Source organism: Argentina silus (assembly GCF_951799395.1).
Source record: "Argentina silus genome assembly, chromosome: 2".
Taxonomy (NCBI): Eukaryota; Metazoa; Chordata; class Actinopteri; order Argentiniformes; family Argentinidae; genus Argentina; species Argentina silus.
In genome coordinates, this window is record NC_139656.1 from 24,193,044 (window position 1) to 24,217,969 (window position 24,926).

The 24,926-nt window shown below is 41.9% G+C and overlaps 3 protein-coding genes across 3 annotated transcripts; all 3 read right to left on the minus strand.

Moving 5' to 3' along the window:
* Window positions 1–1,319: 1,319 nt before the first annotated feature.
* On the minus strand, window positions 1,320–7,835 carry LOC310801253 (protocadherin beta-16-like; the record flags this gene model as incomplete). Its single annotated transcript, XM_083665248.1, has 2 exons — window positions 1,320–3,556; window positions 7,643–7,835. The coding sequence occupies 2 exons, from the start codon at window positions 7,833–7,835 to the stop codon at window positions 1,320–1,322; spliced, it is 2,430 nt and encodes an 809-aa protein (XP_083521374.1).
* Window positions 7,836–8,762: 927 nt separating this feature from the next.
* Window positions 8,763–11,391, minus strand: LOC310801255 (protocadherin beta-16-like; the record flags this gene model as incomplete). Its single annotated transcript, XM_083665250.1, has 2 exons — window positions 8,763–8,777; window positions 9,013–11,391. 2 exons carry the CDS (start codon window positions 11,389–11,391, stop codon window positions 8,763–8,765), a joined length of 2,394 nt encoding a protein of 797 aa, XP_083521376.1.
* A 950-nt stretch (window positions 11,392–12,341) lies between these two features.
* Window positions 12,342–14,804, minus strand: LOC310801256 (protocadherin beta-16-like; the record flags this gene model as incomplete). The annotated part of the gene is made up of 1 exon (XM_083665251.1): window positions 12,342–14,804. One exon carries the CDS (start codon window positions 14,802–14,804, stop codon window positions 12,342–12,344), a length of 2,463 nt encoding a protein of 820 aa, XP_083521377.1.
* Between the last annotated feature and the right edge of the window lie 10,122 nt (window positions 14,805–24,926).

Below are 24,926 nucleotides of genomic sequence, written 5' to 3' on the forward strand. Positions count from 1 at the left end.
AATATGGTCCATCTGAAAGAGACGAAGGTTTGCCTCACCGAAAAGATATCCCCCCCTCTTATGGTTAAACTGGGTGGAGACGTGTATATCTCCCAATATGCAGTAAACAGCGACACGTAGAGTAATTCTTGGAAAACTACATTCAAAGGTTTTCATTTCTATTTTCCAAATATAAATTCCAACACAAAGGCTGTAGATAGAACATACATCGCTTGAATTGCAGTTGTTCACAGGAATTATACCCAATATTACACATGCTTCAGCCTAACGCATGCAGGGGAAATATGTATGTTTTTTTCCCCTCATACGTGTTACTACAGCTGAAATCCGACCATTTGCTCCGTACATATTTGCCTCTTTTGAATCATCTCATAAGGAGCTGTCCATACGTGTGGTGCTGAAACATTGCCGTAGTCCTTTATCGAAATTAAAACGGGGTAGCCTAATTATCATGCTGGTTGGATTTAACTAATAATAAGTTAGATCAGCATTACTGACAGCATGGAATGATAATTTGCCTGTATTTAATTACACGATTATAAACCATTTCTCCAATGAATGTAAAACCATAAGAAATGTCAAAAAGACTTTAAGATGACGAGAGAGTAATTATGGCATCAATATACCAACATGTGGTGTATGACGTGATCATGTAAATCAATACATGTTTGGCCAGGTGACCACAGCTAACTATCACACACCAGCTGTAATAAAGCATTGCAGTGTTTAATAAAACAGTATTTTCCCATCCTCGAAATTTGCGATGGACAAGGTTAGAGAGAAAAGGTGGAATTAAAATTGTATTGTTGAAGCAGTTGAAAAAGCAAACTTAAAAAGGCCTATAGAAATCTAATTCTTGAACAAATAACATTTTAGATCAGCATTAATGACATAATGAATTGATCATTTTAATTGTATTTCATGCATGTATAAGCCAATTTCGTCCATGAAATTAAAGAGCATGAAGACACACCAATGAAAAACGATGAGAACAGTCAGGAAAACATGCCCACAATGGCCGGAAAACCTTAAGATGACTAGAGATAATCATTATAGCATTGCAATACCAATATGTGCTGTATGATGTATCCATGTAAATCAATACATGTTTGGCCATAGGAACAGCCTGAACTATCACACACCAGCAGCAAAAAAACCATTGTAGTGTTTGAATTACAAAACATTTTCCACCCTCCAAATTTGCGACAGACAAGCTCAGATACCTTGGAATTCAGAGAGATGGAATTCAAATCCTACAATTCAAGCAGGTAAAAAGCAGATTAAAAATGTAACGAATCATGCGTTCATAGGCTATGACCTTAAAAATGATGATTTACCTCGTATGTGTCGCCTGCGCTGTTCAGTGTCATTATACTTTCTCCAGTGGGCTCAACTGGACTCTTCTTCATTGTGTTATTAGCAAGCAGCGTGTTGTCATTGTATGACGTAACAAACTTGAAGTCACTGGTGCGTGAGCCCGTTGTCAGGTATGCGTCATAATTGTAAGAGCTACGGAGAGTTCCAGCTGCATCCACCTCTGCATAGTTGGGAGGGAAATACGCGCTGGGAATGGTGACTGCTCCATCAAACAACATTCGAGGCTTTCTCCTGCGGCAAAACCTTACGGCCACGATAAGAATAATGAAAGTGATGAAAAAGGTGGAAACGGACACCAGGGCGATGATTAAATAGGAGGTTAATTTGGAACCACCTTGGTCATAAGACATGTCTTTCAGTTCTGGAACTTCAGCCAAGTTATCTGATATAAGTAAATATACTGAACAGGTTGTAGAGAGAGAGGGTTGTCCGTTATCTTTCACTGATATAACAAGGTTCTGCTTCATACTGTCAGATTCAGAAATGTCCCGCTGTGCCCTTATCTCTCCGCTGTGGAGTCCAATTGTGAAAAGTCCAGCATCAGTTGATTTCACGATCTGATATGAAAGCCACGCGTTCTGTCCAGAATCAGCATCCACAGCTATCACCTTGGAAACAAGGGACCCCGCCATAGCAGCTTTGGGGACCATCTCAGTCATCAAGGAGTTTCCTGCTGAAGCAGGATATAATATCTGTGGAGAGTTATCATTCTCATCTGTTATGAAGACACTCACAGTCACGTTGCTGCTGAGCGGAGGAGAACCGTTGTCTCTGGCTACAACGTGGACTTTGAAGCTCCTAAACTGTTCATAATCAAATACTCTCACAGCATGGATCATCCCCGTGTCTCCGTTAATGGATAAAAATGACGACACTGGAACACCGTTGACCTCACTGGGCAGAAGAGAATAGACCACTGTGCCGTTCTGTCTCCAGTCTGGGTCTCTGGCAGTAACGCAACATATAGAGGAGCCAGGCTTGTTATTCTCAGTCACATAGGCACTGTAAGATTGTTCTTCAAACACAGGTGGATTGTCATTGACGTCTGACACAGATAAATGAATAGTCTTTGAGGAGGATAAAGGTGGAGAGCCACTGTCAATTGCAGAGATTGTTATGTTAAAATCTGATAACATCTCACGGTCGAGTTCACTTGTGGTAACTAGAGAATAGTAATTTTTTATGGAGGGGTTTAATTTGAATGGAACATTTTGCTGAATGGAGCAGCGGACATTTCTGTTTCCTTCCGAGTCTTTATCCTGTACATTAATAATGCCGACCTCTGTGCCAGGTAACACATTCTCAGGGATGGGATTCGTCAGAGACTTAATAAATATTATCGGTGCGTTGTCATTGATGTCGGTAATGTCTATCAGTACTTTTGTGTAGGACACCAACCCTGCGCCATCTTTGCCAAGGATGCGCAGCTCATGAAGGGACTTGTCCTCATAATCAATCGGCCCTGTAAGGCTTATGGTACCCGTTTTACTGTCGAGGCGGAACAATTTCTTGACGTCATCAGAAACTCTACCTATATCATAGGTCACCTCCCCATTTGCTCCCTCGTCTGCATCCGTTGCGCTCACTGTAGTTACTATCGTGCCCAAAGGGGAATTTTCAGGCAAACTGATCCGGTACACATCCTGGCTAAACACTGGAATATTATCGTTCGCATCCAACACAGTTACGTGTATGACTACAGTACCAGATCTCTGTGGAGTCCCACCGTCAACCGCTGTCAGTAACAATGTCACCTCCTGCTGTTGTTCACGATCTAGCTCCTTCTCTAGCACTAACTCACCGTACTTCCCTCCGTCTCGGTTAGTATGAACAACCAAAACAAAATGGTCATTCCTTTGCAAAGAGTAGCCTTGGACTGCATTTTGACCTACATCCGCGTCGTGGGCCTCATTTATTGGAAAGCGGGCACCTTTCACAGCTGATTCTCTAATTTCCAGTTTTATTATATCATCTGCAAACTGTGGTGAATTATCGTTGACATCCTGAATCTGAAGCTTTATGCGATGTAATTCTAAAGGACTTTCGAGAACCATTTCATATTTTAGCACACAAGATATCGTTTGGCCGCAAATCTGTTCCCTATCTACTCTGTCAGCGACAACAAGATCACCGGTATTTAGATTTAAGTCACAATAGCGTATCGTGCTACCATCCTCCTCTAAACGAGATTTTCGAACCGACAGCCTCTTAGCATCTAGCCCGAGATCCTTGGCTACATTTCCGATTACAGATCCGCGTTTCATCTCCTCAGGGATAGAATAAATGAAGTCTCCATTGCAGATGTACACGAGGAAAAGACAAAGAGTCAGGCGCAGAATCAATGCAAAAATGGTACATCCTTTGTAACCCATTATTGATGTGTTAAACCAAGATAGTCCACTGGATAATTCAATGTTTGTAAAACAGGATGTAATCCAAGATGAACATTAGCCAAAATCAGAAGAGAAACGAAAACAAATCGACCTTTACGTCCGACTCTCTTAGTGATAGAGATGTGAGTGGGTGTATTCTCCCTTTGAATAATTAGGGACTGCTTGTGGGTAAAACGTATGTAGGGCTATCTAACCACCCGTAGCTGGTGAGCAGCGACATCCTGAGTAAATACTGGAAACAGCAGTTACAATTCACACACCATATTCCATCAGTATACGTATGTTATCCTAACGCCGATGAAGGTTGCACAAAGGATGGAAGGGTAAAGTGGAAAGAGATGCAAATCGATGCCATTGTGAAATAGCCTACATGAGAAGACACGGCTGGTGTCTCCCATTAATTGGAAGTTATTCTAACTCAGTATGTAGGTCAACGCATCTTGTTGCGCAATGCTTTGATATGCCTTAAAATAATGTCATGGTGCTGATGACATTTCACTACAATTTGTATTTCACAAAACGGCATGCCCACCCCTTGTTTTGATATACAGTTGACTGATGAGGCTGGCGAAATGTAACTGCAGTCCATGACATCCACATTATAGTTTTAAACATATTTTGTAGCTATAGTTTACGTTGTAGTTTGTAAACATTTGAGTAATAAAACCGGAAGTTTAGGGTAATGATTTCGGGTAAGACAGTTGTGCTATGCTCATGGGGCATTTTTAAGATATATTCTTCAATAATTAATGGGTTGGCTATATGTTAATCTTTAACTAAAATGTCAATTTTACAGATTCCCAGATCCCAGATTGTGCCTCGACAGTCCACATATATCGTTCTATAGGACTAACACGTTAAATAAAAAATTACCGTTGGTGAGACTATTTCCTGACAATTCGTACTTTCAGTATAAGCTATATTCAGATGTATGAATTGTGCTTCAATGAAACCCCATGTGAGCAAAATATAGCTTAATTATAGGCTGTGGTAATTATCATAAACAGTGGTTAATGGCCTTTAAGAAAATACAATTTAATTACAGGACTATACAATGAAAGGTTATACCAACTCATTTTAAATAAGTACGTCGCTGTCCATTGGTTTGGTGCTGAAACATAGATAAACCATTAACAACAACTGAGTTCGGACCATTCAGGACGGAAGATAGACACAACAGAAATGCCAAATTACAGCTATTCACTGTGATTTTCTTTCAAAAGTGAACATATTACATACATTTGCTTCGAAAACCCAATGAAAGAAATAAAGATGTGTAGTCAAATGCGAGACTGAAGTAAAACACAAGTCAACTGCTTTGCCTGACTAACACAACACGGGCAACAAATCTCATTGAAATCCCAAGGAAGGATTCCCTGTGTCAAAAGATCTATGGTATCAACAGTGTGCAGAAGGTAAAGCATGGATAACGTTAACTCATTTCCTCACCAGAAGAGCTATTTATTTAAAAAAAAAAGAAGAAAAAAAAAAACTACAATGAAAGCATAGTAGCTTACAGTGTGTTTTCAAGTGATTTAAATGGAAGTATATTTCAAGGAATATTTGCTAATTATGACGGATTTTAATTTGCTGCACTTTTGCTTTCAAGCTGACTCAATCGCAACCCACACAATGCAAATGGCTGTAGTCAGTGTGTCTTACCTCAAAAGATTCTCCGACATTGTCGAGGGTGATGATACTTTCTCCAAATACTTTATCTGGGCTCCTCTTCAATGTCTGATTTGCTGACGGCGTGCCTTCATTGTAGGATGTGACAAACTTGAAGTCGCTGGTGCGTGACCCGGTTGTCAGGTATGCGTCATAATTGTAAGCACTACGGAGAGTTCCAGCTCCATCCACCTCTGCATAGTTGGGAGGGAAATACGTGCTGGGAATGGTGACTGCTCCATCAAACAACATTCGAGGCTTTCTCCTGCGGCAAAACCTCACGGCCATGATAAGAATAATGAAAGTGATGAAAAAGGTGGAAATGGACACCAGGGCGATGATTAAATAGGAGGTTAGATTGAAACCACCTTGGTCATAAGACACATCTTTCAGTTCTGGAACTTCAGCCAAGTTGTCTGATATGAGTAAATATACTGAACAGGTTGTAGAGAGAGAGGGCTGTCCGTTATCTTTCACTGATATAACAAGGTTCTGCTTCATACTGTCAGATTCAGAAATGTCCCGCTGTGCCCTGATCTCTCCACTGTGGAGACCGATAGTGAAAAGTCCCGGATCAGTCGATTTCACAATCTGATATGAAATCCATGCGTTCTGTCCAGAATCAGCATCCACAGCTATCACCTTGGAAACCAGTGACCCTGCCATAGCAGCTTTGGGGACCATCTCAGTCATCAAGGAGTTTCCTGCTGAAGCAGGGTATAATATCTGTGGAGAGTTATCATTCTCATCTGTTATGAAGACACTCACAGTCACGTTACTGCTGAGCGGAGGAGAACCATTGTCTCTGGCTACAACGTGGACTTTAAAGCTCCTAAACTGCTCATAATCAAATGCTCTCACAGCATGGATCACCCCCGTGTCTCCGTTAATGGATAAGAATGAGGACACTGGAACACCGTTGACCTCACTGGGCAGGAGAGAATAGACCACTGTGCCGTTCTGTCTCCAGTCTGGGTCTCTGGCAGTAACAGAACATATAGAGGAGCCAGGCTTGTTATTCTCAGTCACATAGGCGCTGTAGGATTGTTCTTCAAACTCAGGTGGATTGTCATTGACATCTGACACAGATAAATTAATGGTCTTTGATGAGGATAGGGGTGGAGACCCTTCGTCGGTGGCAGTGATCGTGATGTTATAATCTGATATGATCTCACGGTCTAGTTTACTTGTGGTGACAAGAGAATAATAATTTTTGATCGAGGGGTTTAATTTGAAAGGAACATTTTGTTGAATAGAGCAGCGGACCTGTCTATTTCTCTCTGAATCTTTATCCTGTACATTAATGATGCCCACCTCAGTGCCAGGTAACACATTCTCAGGAACAGGACTGTTTAGCGATTTGATAAATACAATAGGTGCATTGTCATTCACATCTGTGATTTCTATAACAACTTTACAATTTGAAGCTGACCCTAAACCATCCTTTGCCTCTAGGCTCATTTCATGATATGTTTCTTCTTCAAAATCAATGGGGCCTATAACTATTATTTCTCCGTTGGTCTTGTTAATTGAAAATAACTTTGCTGCTCTGTTACTTACACGACTAAATTCATATGTCACCTCTCCATTCAGTCCTTCGTCAGCATCAGTAGCCGTTACTGTTATTACTACTGTACCTAACGGAGCGTTTTCGGGTAGACTGACCTTGTAGACATTCTGGCTAAACACTGGAATATTATCGTTCGCATCCAACACAGTGACGTGTATAACAACAGTACCAGATCTCTGTGGAGTCCCACCGTCAACCGCTGTAAGTAAGAGGGTCATCTCCTGCTGTTGTTCACGATCAAGCTTTTTCTCTAATATTAATTCGCTGTATTTCCCTCCATCTGGATTTGTTTTAACACCTAACCCAAAGTAGTCATTTTTTTCAAGGGAATATTTTTGAACTGTGTTGTGTCCAATATCTGCATCATGGGCCTCGCGCAGGAGGAAGTGAGTACCCCTATCGGCTGATTCACGAATCTCTAGTTGAATGCGGTCATTAGAAAATACTGGCGAGTTGTCGTTTACATCTTTGATTTGTACAATAATACGATGCAATTCTAGAGGATTCTCTAACACAAGCTCGTATTTTAAAGAACAAGAAACCCTCGACCTACACAGCTCCTCTCTGTCTATTGTTTCAGCCACAACGAAATCTCCAGTATTCATATTAATGTCACAATAACGTTGACGACTACCATCCATATCTAAACGCGCCTTACGAGCAGAAAATCCTCTCGCATCCAGCCCCAGATCCTTAGCTAAGTTTCCAATCACAGATCCGCGTTTCATCTCCTCCGGAATAGCATAGTTCATGTCTCCATGGCTTGTACGCACTAAGAAAATAATCAAAACCAGACGTGCCGTTACTGATAATCCAACGTGTTCCATAATCCAAAACTGTATTCCAACTCCAGGTGTATGAATATGTTATTCAACCTTCACAATAAAACATGTATTCCCTAATTGTCTCAGTAAAATAAACGCTATAATCTGTCCGAAGGAGACGTTGCTTTGTCACACTTCACAGAAAATATATCCTCCCCTCTTACGGTTAAACTGGGAGGAGACGTGTATTTCGTCCAATATGCAGTGAACAGCGACACATAGAGTATTCATGTGAAAACTACAATCCAAGATTTTTAATCACAATGCTAAAACAAAGACTGAAATTAAAGTTATGCAGTGAAACATTTGTTCGTCAATACCCAAAATGTAAAACATAGGCTACCATTTTCCCCCACAAGACTTTAAAGTAATAACTACGACCTGTAAATAGTTGGGTAAATCATTAATAGGAAAAAGGTGCTCTATCGTTTCTTTCTACAATTAAAACGTATAGCAATCCCTCAGTACAGCTTTGCCACTTTGAAAGCGCTTCTGAAGCGCTGTCCATTTTTGTGGTGCTGAAACGACTTGGCCTGCGTATGTCTCTGAACGGACTCGGCCCATCGTAGCGACCTGACGACTTCACATCAATTGCCAAAGCATCTCTGTACGTCTAGTTTGATTGGATATTCATTGGATTCTGAATTGTAAAACTTGTTGTGAAACATCTGAACTGCAATCGGATGCAGAGAGGGAACGTATTGCCTAAATGCAAAATGCAAGAGGATTATTCGAAATGGAAAACAATGACAGAGATACAGTATATTCACAAACTACAGTTGAAATATTTCTATTTCAATTGCGTATTGGAGTTGTTGTCTATCGTGTTATCGAATGAGAATATGTATCCAGGATAACACAGGCAGAATAGACGCAATAAATAGCATAACCGGATGACTGAGACAGTCATCGTTGAAATGCGTTTCTGTGCTACATGGTGTTGCCCTTATCAATATGCGTCAATAAGTTGTGTGAGCAATATAAAAAAAACAGCTTCGTACCATATCTTAGACCAGCTGCAATAAAGCTCTATAGCTCGAGTCTGAGACACAAACTGGAATTCATATTAAGTAAGCCAATAGTTCATCGGGCAAAACAAAGTTATATTGTTTATTTTCATGTGACCATGCATTTCATAGAGACTAGCCATTTCATATAAGGTTGATAAATCAGTGTTTACCTCATAGGTGTCGTCTGCGCTGTTCAGTGTCATTATACTTTCTCCAATGGGCTCAACTGGACTCCTCTTCGTTGTGTTATTAGCAGGCAGCGTGTTGTCATTGTATGACGTAACAAACTTGAAGTCACTGGTGCGTGAGCCCGTTGTCAGGTATGCGTCATAATTGTAAGAGTTACGGAGAGTTCCAGCTCCATCCACCTCTGCATAGTTGGGAGGGAAATACGCGCTGGGAATGGTGACTGCTCCATCAAACAACATTCGAGGCTTTCTCCTACGGCAAAACCTCACGGCAACGATAAGAATAATGAAAGTGAGGAAAAAGGTGGAAACAGACACCAGGGCGATGATCAGATAGGAGGTTAGTTTGGAACTACTCCCATCATAAGACATATCTTTCAGTTCTGGAACTTCAGCCAAGTTGTCTGATATAAGTAAATATACTGAACAGGTTGTAGAGAGAGAGGGCTGTCCGTTGTCTTTCACTGATATAACAAGGTTCTGTTTCATACTGTCAGATTCAGAAATGTCCCTCTGTGCCCTGATCTCTCCGCTGTGGAGACCAATAGTGAAAAGTCCCGGATCAGCCGATTTCACGATCTGATATGAAAGCCACGCGTTCTGTCCAGAATCAGCATCCACAGCTATCACCTTGGAAACAAGGGACCCCGCCATAGCAGCTTTGGGGACCATCTCAGTCATCAAGGAGTTTCCTGCTGAAGCAGGATATAATATCTGTGGAGAGTTATCATTCTCATCTGTTATGAAGACATTCACAGTCACGTTGCTGCTGAGCGGAGGAGAACCATTGTCTCTGGCTACAACGTGGACTTTGAAGCTCCTAAACTGTTCATAATCAAATGCTCTCACAGCATGGATCACCCCCGTGTCTCCGTTAATGGATAAGAATGACGACACTGGAACACCGTTGACCTCACTGGGCAGTAGAGAATAGACCACTGTGCCGTTCTGTCTCCAGTCTGGGTCTCTGGCAGTAACACAACATATAGAGGAGCCAGGCGTGTTATTCTCAGTCACATAGGCGCTGTAGGATTGTTCTACAAACACAGGTGGATTGTCATTGACGTCTGACACAGATAAATGAATTGTCTTTGAAGAGGATAAAGGTGGAGAGCCACCGTCAATTGCAGAGATTGTTATGTTAAAATCTGATATCATCTCACGGTCTAGTTCACTTGTGGTAACTAGAGAATAGTAATTTTTTATAGAGGGGTTTAATTTGAATGGAACATTTTGCTGAATGGAGCAGCGGACCTGTCTATTTCCTTCCGAGTCTTTATCCTGTACATTAATAATGCCGACCTCTGTGCCAGGTAACACATTCTCAGGGATGGGATTCGTCAGAGACTTGATAAATATCATCGGTGCGTTGTCATTGATGTCGGTAATGTCTATCAGTACTTTTGTGTAGGACACCAACCCTGCGCCATCTTTGCCAAGGATGCGCAGCTCATGAAGGGACTTGTCCTCATAATCAATCGGCCCTGTAAGGCTTATAGTACCCGTTTTACTGTCGAGACGGAACAATTTCTTTACGTCATCAGAAACTCTACCTATATCATAGGTCACCTCCCCATTAGCTCCCTCGTCTGCATCGGTTGCGCTCACTGTAGTTACTATCGTGCCCAAAGGGGAATTTTCAGACAAACCGACCCTGTATATATCCTGGCTAAACACTGGAATATTGTCGTTCGCATCCAACACAGTTACGTGTATGACTACAGTACCAGATCTCTGTGGAGTCCCGCCGTCAACCGCTGTCAGTAACAATGTCACCTCCTGCTGTTGTTCACGATCTAGCTCCTTCTCTAGCACTAACTCACCGTACTTCCCTCCGTCTCGGTTAGTATGAACAGCTAAAACAAAATGGTCATTCCTTTGCAAGGAGTAGCTTTGGACTGCATTTTGACCTATGTCCGCATCGTGGGCCTCATTGACAGGGAAACGTTCACCTTTATCAGCCGACTCTCTAATTTCCAGTTTGATTGCATCATCTGTAAACTGGGGTGAATTATCGTTAACATCCTGGATTTGAAGTGTTATGCGATGCAATTCTAAAGGACTTTCGAGAACCATTTCATATTTTAGCATACAAGATATCGTTTGGCCGCAAATCTGTTCCCTATCAATTCTTTGAGCGACAACAAGATCACCCGTATTTAGATTTAAGTCACAATAGCGTATCGTGCTACCATCCTCCTCTAAACGCGATTTTCGAGCCGACAGCCTCTTAGCATCCAACCCGAGATCCTTGGCTACATTTCCGATTACAGATCCGCGTTTCATCTCCTCGGGGATAGAATAAATGAAGTCTCCATTGCAGATGTATACGAGGAAAAGACAAAGAGCCAGGCGCAGCATCAATGCAAAAATGGTACATCCTTTGTAACCCATAATTGATAGTAATCCAAGATAGTCCACTGGAGAGTTCAATGTTTGTAAAACATGATGCAATCCATGATTAACATTAGCCAAAGTCAGAAGCAAAACGAAAAAAGAAATCGACCTTTGCGTCCGACTCTCTTAGTGATGGAGATGTGAGTGGGTGTATTCCCCTTTTGAATGATCTGGGACTGCTTGTGTGTAAAACGTATATAGGCCTATCTAACCACCCGTAGCTGGTGAGCAGCGACATCCTGAGTAAATACTGGAAACAGCAGTACAAGACACACCATATTCCATCAGTATACGTATGTTATCCTAACGCCGATGAAGGTTGCACAAAAGAAGGAAGAGTAAAGTGGATAGAGATGCAAATCGATGCCATTGTGAAATAGCCTACGTGAGAAGACACGGCTGGTGTCTCCCATTAATTGGATGTTATTGAAACTCAGTATGTAGGTCAACACTTGTTGTTGCGCCAATATTTTAATATGCCTTGAAAGAATGTCATGGTGCTGATTACATTTCGGGAATTGTGAAACCAATTTTCCCTTAAAAGCCACAGTCTGGGATTTGTATTTCACAAAACGGCATACCCACCCCTTGTTTTGATATACAGCTGACAGATGAGGCTGGGGAAATGTATACTAATCCCTCTCAAATTCATAGAGAGCTGCTCTAGATGCACGGACTGCAGTCTATGATATCCACATAATAGTTTTAAATATGTTTTGTAGCTATAGTTTACGTTCTAGTTTGTAAACAATTGAGGAATAAAACCATAAGTTTCGGGTAAAAAAGCACAGTAGCTTACAGTGTGTTTTCAAGCAATTTAAACGTATATATAAAAAGTATATTTCAATGACATTGTCAAATATTTGCTAATTATGACATATTTTAATTTGCTGTACCTTTGCTCTCAAGCTGACTCAATCGCAACCCACAAAATGAAAATGGCTGTAGTCAGTGTGTCTTACCTCAAAAGATTCTCCTACGTTGTCGAGGGTGATGATACTTTCTCCAAATAATTTATCTGGGCTCCTCTTCAATGTCTGATTTGCTGACGGCGTGCCTTCATTGTAGGATGTGACGAACTTGAAGTCGCTGGTGCGTGACCCGGTTGTCAGGTATGCGTCATAATTGTAAGCACTACGGATAGTTCCAGCTCCATCTACCTCTGCATAGTTGGGAGGGAAATACGCACTGGGAATGGTGACTGCTCCATCAAACAACATTCGTGGCTTTCTCCTACGGCATAACCTCACGGCTATGATGAGAATAATGAAAGTGAGGAAAAAGGTGGAAACGGAAACTAGTGCAATAATCAAATAGGAGGTTAGTTTGGAACTACCTTGGTCATAAGACATGTCTTTCAGTTCTGGAACTTCAGCTAAGTTATCTGATATTAGTAAATACACTGAACAGGTTGTAGAGAGAGAGGGCTGTCCGTTATCTTTCACTGATATAACAAGGTTCTGTTTCATACTGTCAGATTCAGAAATGTCTCGATGTGCCTTGATCTCTCCACTGTGGAGACCGATAGTGAAAAGTCCTGGATCAGTCGACTTCACGATCTGATATGAAAGCCACGCGTTCTGTCCAGAGTCAGCATCCACAGCTATCACCTTGGAAACAAGGGATCCCGCCATAGCAGCTTTGGGGACCATCTCAGTCATCAAGGAGTTTCCTGCTGAAGCAGGATATAATATCTGTGGAGAGTTATCATTCTCATCTGTTATGAAGACACTCACAGTCACGTTACTGCTGAGCGGAGGAGAACCATTGTCTTTGGCTACAACGTGGACTTTAAAGCTCCTAAACTGTTCATAATCAAATGCTCTTACAGCATGGATCACCCCCGTGTCTCCGTTAATGGATAAGAATGAGGACACTGGAACACCGTTGACCTCACTGGGCAGTAGAGAATAGACCACTGTGCCGTTCTGTCTCCAGTCTGGGTCTCTGGCAGTAACAGAACATATAGAGGAGCCAGGCTTGTTATTCTCAGTCACATAAGCGCTGTAGGATTGTTCTACAAATGTAGGTGGGTTGTCATTAACATCAGCAACCACTAACGTAATAGTTTTTAAAGACGAAAGTGGCGGAGATCCATCGTCTGTGGCAGCAAGAGTGATGTTGTATTCTGACTGTGCCTCACGATCCAAACCCACAGCAGTAACCAGGGAAAAATGATTTTTGATTGATGGGGACAATTTGAAAGGTGTGTTCTCCTCAATTGAACATCTGACTTTGCTGTTCAATTCAGAATCTTTGTCCTGCACGTATATTAAGGCAACCTCTGTACCAGCCGGTGAGTTTTCAGCAAATGGTGATTTTATTGATTTAACGATTATGACTGGAGAGTTGTCGTTCATATCAATAACGTCTACAATAACTTTACACGAACCCGCTTGGCCCGCTCCGTCTTTTGCTTTAACACGGAGCTCGTATGAAGATGTGTCCTCGAAATCTATAATTTCTTTGAGGTGAATCTGTCCAGTTTTTGGATCAATGGAAAACGTATTTTTTGTTTTGACAGAGATATGACTGAATTCATATGTAACCTGCCCATTCGCCCCCTCATCTGCATCGGTAGCACTGACAGTGACAACGACTGTTCCTAACGGAGCGTTTTCAGGCACACTCACCTTGTAAACTGATTGCGTAAAAACAGGGACATTATCATTAGCATCTAGAACACGGACCTGTATAACTACTGTGCCGGATTTCTGTGGCTTTCCCCCATCATAAGCTGTCAATGTAAGCGTGAGCTCATCCTGATTTTCACGGTCCAGTTCATTCTCCAGCACTATCTCTGCGTATTTACTTGTATCCGCATTGGTGTGAACAGACAATGTGAAATGTTCATTTGCCGATAAGGCGTAACCCTGAACGGAATTTGCTCCCGTATCTGGGTCCAGAGCCTCGTCAATGGAGAATCTTTCTCCTTTATCTGCCGATTCTCTGATCTCCAATTTTATCATATCATTCGGAAATGCTGGAGAATTGTCATTGACATCTTGGATATCAAGTGAGACACGGTGCAACTCTAACGGGTTTTCCAGAAAGAAGTCGAAATGCAACGTACATGAGGGCCTTTGTCCACACAGCTCCTCTCTGTCTATCCGCTCGTTCACAATCAAATCCCCGGTCTTCTGGTTAATGTCGCAGTATCGTTTACTACCTTCGAATTCGATCCTTGGACTGCGGTTCGACAGCATTTTCACATCAATGCCCAAATCCTTCGAGAACCTCCCAACCACAGAACCGAGTTTCATTTCCTCTGCAATCGAATATCGAACATCTCCGATGCATTTTTGGACAGTAAACAATAGAAGGACAAAGATGCTCCATCGCAACCACCTAGTTAGGGCATCTCGTTCATATCCCATGACAAAATGTTGACGAGTTAAAATTATTCCAGTGATTATTATCCTTTGAAAAATACGGATAAATATAACAACTTGCCTGAAGACTAAGTATCCGACGTGAAAGGCTTGACACAGAGAAACAGTCACCACCCGGGAGATATGGACGAATCAATGGCAGTAGTGGGTGGGTTTTCAGGAGCATTTTCCTTTGTTAGCGAACAGCGACACACTGTGTTTAATACCAACATTGTCATATGAGTGTCTTGGATATGAACATGCGAGTGAGTCAACAGGAAGCCTATATTAGCCAAACCAACAAATTTGAACCTAATTAACACTCAATGGTCTGAAGGTATCCCCTGAACAATGTGACCATCTGCTCACAAAATAGCTCACATCAAAAGGATGTTTAGAATGTAAAAAGACAAACAAAAAACACATTCATTCAAATATATGGGATAATAATAATGCAAAAACACACCAGAAAACACTAGCGCACTATCCATGCCATCCTACCTCGTTAAAGTCCACTGTGTCCATCAACGAATCTTGATCTTTCTTTTCCATGCGCAGCGTAAGATCAGCCGGCAGCGTGTTGTCATTGTATGACGTAACAAACTTGAAGTCACTGGTGCGTGAGCCCGTTGTCAGGTATGCGTCATAATTGTAAGAGCTACGGAGAGTTCCAGCTCCATCCACCTCTGCATAGTTGGGAGGGAAATACGCGCTGGGAATGGTGACTGCTCCATCAAATAACATTCGAGGCTTTCTCCTACGGCATAACCTCACGGCCACGATGAGAATAATGAAAGTGAGGAAAAAGGTGGAAACGGACACCAGGGCGATGATTAAATAGGAGGTTAATTTGGAACTACCTTGGTCATAAGACATGTCTTTCAGTTCTGGAACTTCAGCCAAGTTATCTGATATTAGTAAATACACTGAACAGGTTGTAGAGAGAGAGGGCTGTCCGTTATCTTTCACTGATATAACAAGATTTTGCTTCATACTGTCGGATTCAGAAATGTCCCGCTGTGCCCTGATCTCTCCACTGTGGAGACCTATAGTGAAAAGTCCCGGATCAGTCGATTTCACAATCTGATATGAAAGCCACGCATTCTGTCCAGAATCAGCATCCACAGCTATCACCTTGGAAACAAGGGACCCCGCCATAGCAGCTTTGGGGACCATCTCAGTCATCAGGGAGTTTCCTGCTGAAGCAGGATATAATATCTGTGGAGAGTTATCATTCTCATCTGTTATGAAGACATTCACAGTCACGTTACTGCTGAGCGGAGGAGAACCATTGTCTCTGGCTACAACGTGGACTTTAAAGCTCCTAAACTGTTCATAATCAAATGCTCTCACAGCATGGATCACCCCCGTGTCTCCGTTAATGGATAAAAATGACGACACTGGAACACCGTTGACCTCACTGGACAGTAGAGAATAGACCACTGTGCCGTTCTGTCTCCAGTCTGGGTCTCTGGCAGTAACAGCACATATAGAGGAGCCAGGCTTGTTATTTTCAGTCACATAGGCGCTGTAGGATTGTTCTTCAAAAGCAGGTGCGTTGTCATTTATATCAGATATTTGGAAACTCAAAAGAGCACTTGAGGATAACGACGGCGTCCCTCCATCCGATGCGGTTATGGTGACATTATATTCAGATATTTGCTCCCGATCGAAAGGTGCACTGCTAAGTAGGGTGAAGTAGTTTTTAATAGAAGACTGGAGTTTAAATGGGAGGTTTTCTGAAGTAAAACACCTCACTCTGCTGTTTTCCCCATGGTCCTGATCCTTTACATTAATTATAGCTATTTCAGTTCCTGGTGGAACGTTCTCTGGAATCGGATTGCTAACCGATTTCACAGTTATTGTGGGAGCGTTATCATTTATGTCAGATATTTCTACAACGACTTTGCAATGCCCTGTCTGTCCCCCACCGTCCTCTGCCTGTATTTCCATCTCATAAGAGGATGCCTTTTCGTGGTCAAGCTCACCGATAACAGTTATTTCCCCGTTGTTTTGGTCAATATGGAATAACCGCTTTGTGTTTTCAGAATCATGATTAATGTAGTAAGACACTTGGCCATTTGCGCCCTCATCTTTATCAGTTGCGCTAACCTTGACCACTGAGGTACCTGAAGATGAATTTTCAGTCACTGTAACTTTATAAAACGTTTGCGTGAATACAGGGGCGTTATCATTAACATCTATGACGATAACTTGAATTATTGCGCTACCTGACCGGAGAGGATTGCCACCATCAATTGCCGTCAGAGTTAGGGCATGCTCCCCAGATTTCTCTCGATCGAGGTTATTTTTCAAAACAACGTCCACATACCTTTCTTTGCTGCCTTTAGCTTCCAATACGAAGTAGTCATTCTGACCAAGAACATAATTTTGAACTGCATTAACCCCTATATCTAAGTCGCGCGCTGAGGCTATTTGAAAACGACTTCCAGTTGGAGCTGTCTCGCTTATTTCCAGTTTTATTATATCCTTGGGGAATGCAGGCGCGTTGTCATTGATGTCCTGTATCTCTAGAGCGATATTGTGAAGCTCAAGAGGGTTCTCTAGTATGAACTCGAAATGCAAGAGACAAGGTGACGTGGTTCCACAAAGCATCTCCCGGTCAATTCTCTCCAGAACAATAAGATCCCCAGAGTCCAAATCAACTCCACAATACCGTTTATCCCCCTGGTAATCAACGCGGGCCTTCCGAACCCTCAGTCGCCTAACATCCAAACGGAGGTCCTTGCTCAAGCTCCCGATTACATGGTTCGTCTTTGTCTCCTCTGGGACAGAATAGCGGATATCTTCGGCAGAGGCCTGCATGATAGCAAGCAAAAGCACACCAAGCTGCATGCACCATTTCGATCGGTATGGTTTTGGCGACATTGCCTGCGTCAACTTCATTGAGGTAGCAAAATAAAATTGCGTCAAATCTACACAATATCAACACAAATCGCAAAGGCCAGTTAATTCCTCTTAACAAAGTCGGCTGTCTGTGCACAGCGATGCACGGAATGGCTGTGTGGATAAAGGCAGTTCATCGAGCTAAAGAAATGGGAGTGTTCCCAGGCAAAGCCCAATGCTGGCGAGGAGCGACGCCGTGAGGCTACAGGAGATAAAGCAGAAACGATTCGAGCACCCGCTCTAACGATAACCAAATAAAGCAGAATCAACGTGTATGGCCAAAATAAATACCCTGTTAATGTTAACAACTATTTCTGAGTCTGAGAAACTCTCATTCACGTTGAGTAGGCTGCTTACAAACTGACGTTTAGGCCTAATGTAAGAGCAGCAATAGTCTGTAGCCTATGAGATGTGATCAGTTGGCTTCTGTCTGCGTAGACCGCCGAGGGAAAATCTACTCAGAGTACAGCGAGCACGAGCTTTTCAGCACCATGGACAGTGGCGACAACAGAATGGGATGAGGGGGATACAGTAGGTCTACTAACGTATTGCTAAAAGAGAACAGCATTTTCACAACAAATATAGACAACAATTTGTTCTGTGTGTTTTATTTTGATTCACTATATACTGGGTGATATAAACCCGTTATAATCATCCATCTATTCATATACACTCATTCAGTTAGGGTACACAGACGGACTTAGCCTATACAGTATATATGCCATTTAGCTAACACTTATATCCAAAGCGACTTACATTGTGCGTGGCATGCATTCATTTTTCAGTATATATGGTCCCAGCGGGAATCGATCCCACAGCCTAAGCATTGTTAGTGCCATGTAATACATATGTAATACAACTTGATAAAAGGCAATTTGCATGCAATGTAGGCCACAATACACTGTGAAAAATTAGGTGTTGAATCTACTTTTAAAAATGAAGGGAACAAATGACACGCTATATTATTGAGTAGATGTAATTTCCTAAAAAAAACATGAATAAGTTATTTCAATTCACACAAATAAAGTAAGTCGAGGGAAATAAGAATAACCGTAAAAATGTTTTGGGTTCGCTGATAATTTAAATACATATGTGTTGATGTAATACAAATATCTAGTAAACTGCCTCATCAACAGTGCAGTTGTGTGTCTTCAAACTTCAATCAACGATGTTTCTAACACCTGGAACAGATGCTGAACGCGATATAAACAGCAGCTCTTCCACCAACTTGTCAATACACTTGCCTGAGACATTATATATGCATTCTAACTTCAGCTTTCCAACAGGAGAGAGACAGTTTTTTGGACCATTGTATATGTTTGTGATGTATCTTCTGGATGATCACAATGTAAACCTGTGCCCTCACTATCATTACATCCAATGACAACAGGGTCACTTACATTTGATTGATCTTGGTGTTTTCTGCCTTGAAATCAATGAATGAATGGGGATTGTGCTTTCTGCTTCTGTGTGTCACAAATGTTCCATATATCTATGTCCTGAAACCACATCCATCAAAAACACGCACAACAGTTTCATGATTCTTCTGATGATGACTGACATGTTGAAAATACTCTTTCTTAGTAGGATAATGGGTTCTGCAAACTTTACATGTAAAAGAAAGGACTACTCCTGGCCCCAGAGTCTCCTCTGCTGTAGGCAGAAATGTGTATTTAAATGTGTGTGGAGAGCACTCTATGATTTAAAAGAGCAATGGTGAGCAATGGAGCAATGGTGATATAGACAAGGCAGGGAATGCCCATGACCAAATGCCCCATGCTGTAGCCTATAATGCTTCAGGAGATCACCCTTTGTGGGGGAGACAGATTTGAAGACCTTACCCTGCCATCTCATAAGCAGACACCTAAGGAAACAATCACAAGAGAAATACCCACTCAAATCGCTAGATGGCAATATATATATATATATACACACACACACACACACACACACACACACACACACACACACACACACACACACACACACACACACACACACACACACACCGGCCACTTTATTAGGTATACCTGTTCAACTGCTCGTTAACGCAAATATCTAATGGTGTGGGGGATATTTCCTTGGCACACGTTGGGCCCCTTAGTACCAATTGAGCATCGTTTAAATGCCACAGCCTACCTGAGTATTGTTGCTGACCATGTCCATCCCTTTATGACCACAGTGTACTTCTGATGGCTACTTCCAGCAGGATAAGGTGCCATGTCACAAAGCTCAAATCATCTCAAACTGGTTTCTTGAACATGACAATGAGTTCACTGTACTCCAATGGCCTCCACAGTCACCAGATCTCAATACAATACCTTTGGGATGTGGTGGAAGCCGACAAATCTGCAGCAACTGCGTGATGATATCATGTCAATATGGACCAAAATCTCTGAGGAATGTTTCCAGCACCTTGTTGAATCAATGCCACAAAGAATTAAGGCAGTTCTGAAGGCAAAAGGGGATCCAACCCGGTACTAGCAAGGTGTACCTAATAAAGTGGCCGGTGAGTGTATATATACGTTTAAATTGCTTGAAAACACACTGTAAGCTACTGTGCTTTCATTGTATTTTTTTTTTTCAAAATAAATAGCTCTTCTGGTGAGGAAATGACTTAACGTTATCCATGCTTTACCTTCTGCACACTGTTGATACCATAGAGCTTTTGACACAGGGAATCCTTCCTTGGGATTTTATTGAGATTCGTTGCCCGTGTTGTGTTAGTCAGGCAAAGCAGTTGAGTTGTGTTTTACTTCAGTCTCGCATTTGACTATACATCTTTATTTCTTTCATTGGGTTTTCAAAGCAAATGTACAAAATATGTTCACTTTTCAAAGAAAATTACAGTGAATAACCGATTGTTATTGGCTAAACCACTGTGTTATTGGTTTTATATATATATATATATATATATATATATATATATATATATATATATATATATATATATATATATATGCACCGTTTTGTAGATAGACCAAGATTGCTTGCTTACAGAGAATGACAACAAAGCATATACAATTAAATATTACAACCTTAAAGTGATAGCTTACAAAATGGGTTGGGTGGTTACTAACTGGGCCAGGAGACTGCAACCATATGCTAACTGAAAAAAAAAAAAAACAGTTAGGAGTTATAGGGGTAAGTACACCACAAAACCAATCCCTAGAATGTCTCTAGCCCACTACTTTCAAGGCAAGGAGAGGAAAGAAAACATCTAACCAATTTGGTAATCTTGGTGAACTATCCCTTTAAGATTTTGGGTGAGACTGATGTGGCCAATTCAGCTCATAATTAACCTTATTGATGATCATGATGATAATAGAGTAAGAGGAGATACTCAATGACCAAATGTTTGCCAATTAGCCCACACCAAACATATAACACCAAACATATAACACCAAACATATAACACTACATGTTTCATACAAGTTGGGACTAAATACCTTTTAGGTTGAGCTTTCAGACAGGGATTCTGTTTCCATGCACCTGTTAAGAGATGAATGTCACTTACCAAACGAGTGTACTATCAACATTCACTCACATTGGCATGTCTCTCTCCCTTTTAACTAACACACATAACAAAGTAGCAGCTTGACTTGCGAGTGGCCTGTGATTTTGACGAAATTAATTCAAGTAATGCGCTACTGTTTAATCCCATGTTGTACATGTGCCCTTTTCAACAAGTTCTAATACCCGGGATAGGCTGTCAATAATTAATTTCATAACCGTAAGAAACCGAAATTTCAATGAATCGCTCATCACAAGCAAGGGGTCAATCTAATTGCTGAAAATACATTGACATGCTATTAAAACATGTCGTCATTAGCTAACTATGTTATCTGTCCATGTTTGGAAGCTGACTAGTTACTAGGGAATTTCACCATGGAACTTAGTTTATTAGCGCCGTTGTTCCCATATTTTAGCCACTAGTTAGCTTCCAAGGCTCCGTAGCTAGCCATCAGGGCTACTTGTAAGATTTACATGTACATTTGTACATTTTTTCCATCTAGCACTGATGTTATTATTATTAACAGTAGATGAACTGTACCTAGGGTTATTGGGGGTTGAAGAGGTCTTTAGGAGGGACAGTCAAGATGTAGCCTGAAGAGATGGGTCGGCGGAAGACAGGTAGTGACTCTGCAGTCCTGATAGCATTTACATTTTACATTGAGCAGACGCCTTTATCCAAAGCGATTTACAACAAATACATTTGCTTAAGTAAGTGAATCATCTATCCATCAAACATAAGAAAAAGTAATCAATGCTCGGACCAGGGACCATTGGCAGTAGCAGTGGGAAGCTCGTTCCACCACCGGGGTGCCAAGACAGTGAAAAAGCTTGACTGAACAGCGTGACCGCTGCATCCTCGTAGAGCATAGCATTTACAGAACAGTATATTTGCTAATTAAATTCCTTAAAACTTGTTTCAGTCATCGTCATATTCTTTATCCACCCTTCCAATACTTATCTTTTCAATACTTGGAAACAGTTCTTACCTTGACTTGGGTGATGATATGGCAAATTCGAAAACAGCCTTGTCAGGGCTTCCAATGACTTCGATCAACTACATATTCTCTCTCTTTGGTTATCCTCATAAAAGATACGTAGGCCTACATTTTAAGCAATATGCATAAGTTGGATGTATTCTTAAATGTGTTGATAAAATCAAATGAACAAATCATTGAAAATACTTGCAGTAATTTTCATTAAGGATATGTTGGTTGTGTTTTTGAGTAAACTTCAATTCACCACTGAATTTTTTTTTTTTACAGTGTAGGCTACCGCTAAAGAAAATTGGATGATAACTGCGGGGTGAATATATTTCTGTATGACTAGATTACATGAGTTGATACATACGGGGCTCCGTTCTTACAGCTGTAGGTCTACAACACTAAACTTTACTTGCACAGTGCTTGCATATGTCGTTCAGGCGACAGTCTCCCGATTTTAGTGCAGCGGGGCGCCATAGATCGTGGTTTGAGAAAGGTTCTGCCGCGTGCCATGACGAGGCACTCTGGTCTGCATTACAGTCTATAGCTCTCTCTCTCTCTCTCTCTCTCTCTCTCTCTCTCTCTCTCTCTCTCTCTCTCTCTCTCTCTCTCTCTCTCTCTCTCTCTCTCTCTCTCTCCCCCTCCCCCCTCTCTCTCACACACACAAACACACACACACACACACAAACATAACACATGATGGCAGCACCAGTCAACATTCCCAATCGCATTATACATCAGGGTGCATGTGGTCTCATTGAATCTCGTCAGAAAGCACAGATGCCTTCTGCCACATGGTATGTCAGAGGCTAATTGACAGCATATCCCAACAAGTTCATGATGGAGTGTTTTAAAATACCCTGACACTTACCAAACCATTCCCTGACTCCAGTGCTGACATCTTCAGTGTCCATCATTACATTCCCTCAACAACCTTACTGCTGGCCTCTCTCTCCCATATGGACTAATTGATTGACAGATACCAGGCAGGTACAGTGGATTTGATTCAAGGTCGCCCCTTCCTACCACTCACCCACCCCTGTGACTGCAGCAGCAGTTCTACTGCTTCACCCTTCCATCATTTACTGTTATAACCAGCATCCTGACTTTTTCCCCTTTCAAGGAAATTGTTTAAAATTGTGTGGTGGTGCATGAGAAATGACCTTACAGTAACTTTGTTCTGTTGGATCTGGTACGTTTTCCATTGGGATTCAGTAAGTGGGGTTGAGAGAGGTTCATTTCAACTGTGACTGATTTATTGTGACTCTAGGGTCTTGAACACAAACCGACTAGACAATAGACAATAATCTGTAGATATTTTTCAGCGATTTCCCCACATCAACATGTGGGACACATAGTACTGTCCCAGTGTCCCAGTGAGCACTTTTACCAGTTTAGCCTCTGTGAGTAAACCAGCAGCCTGTGAATGATTTAACTCCCAGACGGCATGGCTGTGTATTCAGCCAGGCAAGCCCAGGGGGGAAGAGGCAAAAATAGCTGCAGTTCCTCAGCTCATTCAGGCCTAAAACCTTTTACCCTTGCCAAGACTCTCAGTCTCACTCATTCAATACAGTCCCTTACTTTACCCCTGTTACTAAACCTCTACTCTCTTTGTACCCTCTGAACTTGGACTGCCCCGATAGCTAACCCAAACACCTCAGTATTACCTCACCTGATACAAATGTCACTGCATCTCTGTCTATTACTAGTTTTTTTACCCAAGTTGTTGTTGATTTATCTTGATTGCCATTACCATTGTGACCAAATATGATATGAAAGGAGACAACCCTGGCACCTGATACCACATCATTCCCCTGTATCCATGGATACCATCTCCTGTATCACGCAAGGGGACATGCGGGGGAGGGTGTGAATTTTCACCCGCTGAATATCTGGGTCCTTGATGCCTCCCCTCTGCTCTGTTGAGACAGGTCAACAGAGCAGAGGGGAGTCAGCCAAGCAGAACGTCACATATATCCACAGAGGGCCAGGACATGGGCACAGGGGCTGCCAGCACAAAACAGCACACTAAACAACCCTTGTAAAATTCTGAAATAACGAGGAATACCCTCTGCCATTCACAACACACGCAAACACACAAACACACACACACACACACACACACACACACACACACGTGCAGGCACGAGCAAGCATGCACGCATACACGTGCACACACACACACACACACAAACACACACGCACACACACACACACACACACACACACACACACAGGCCCTTTATATCATAGTGGCCAGGGGAATGTTGATGTCTGAAGTTTACTTTAGCTATGTGTGCTGTCAGGGTTCAGTATTCATGTTAATTAGGGTAGAGTAAGCTGTGACATAGTTGATCCATTTGCCTAAATGAATGAAATGATCCAGACATAGAATTGAATTAAGTGGTTCTTGCTCTGACTGGGAGAGTCCTGTCAGCCACTACAGATGTATAATTCATCAAAGAGCTGAGCTGTCTCTCCCCCCTTCAGTGACAAACTCAATGTGATGGGTTATCTAACTCAACTGAGAGCTCTCTCTGGGCCCTGGCCACTCTCTCTCCTCTGCCATACCCCCTATGATCCCTGCTGTGCGTGAAGCTGTGCGGTGAACCTACACAGTGGTTTAGTTGGAGTCCTTTTAGACTGTATTTGTTTGCATACTTTAATAAATGATACATTGTGGTGCATCGCTGAAATAAAGGCCAAAAGGACAACTTTCTTTTTC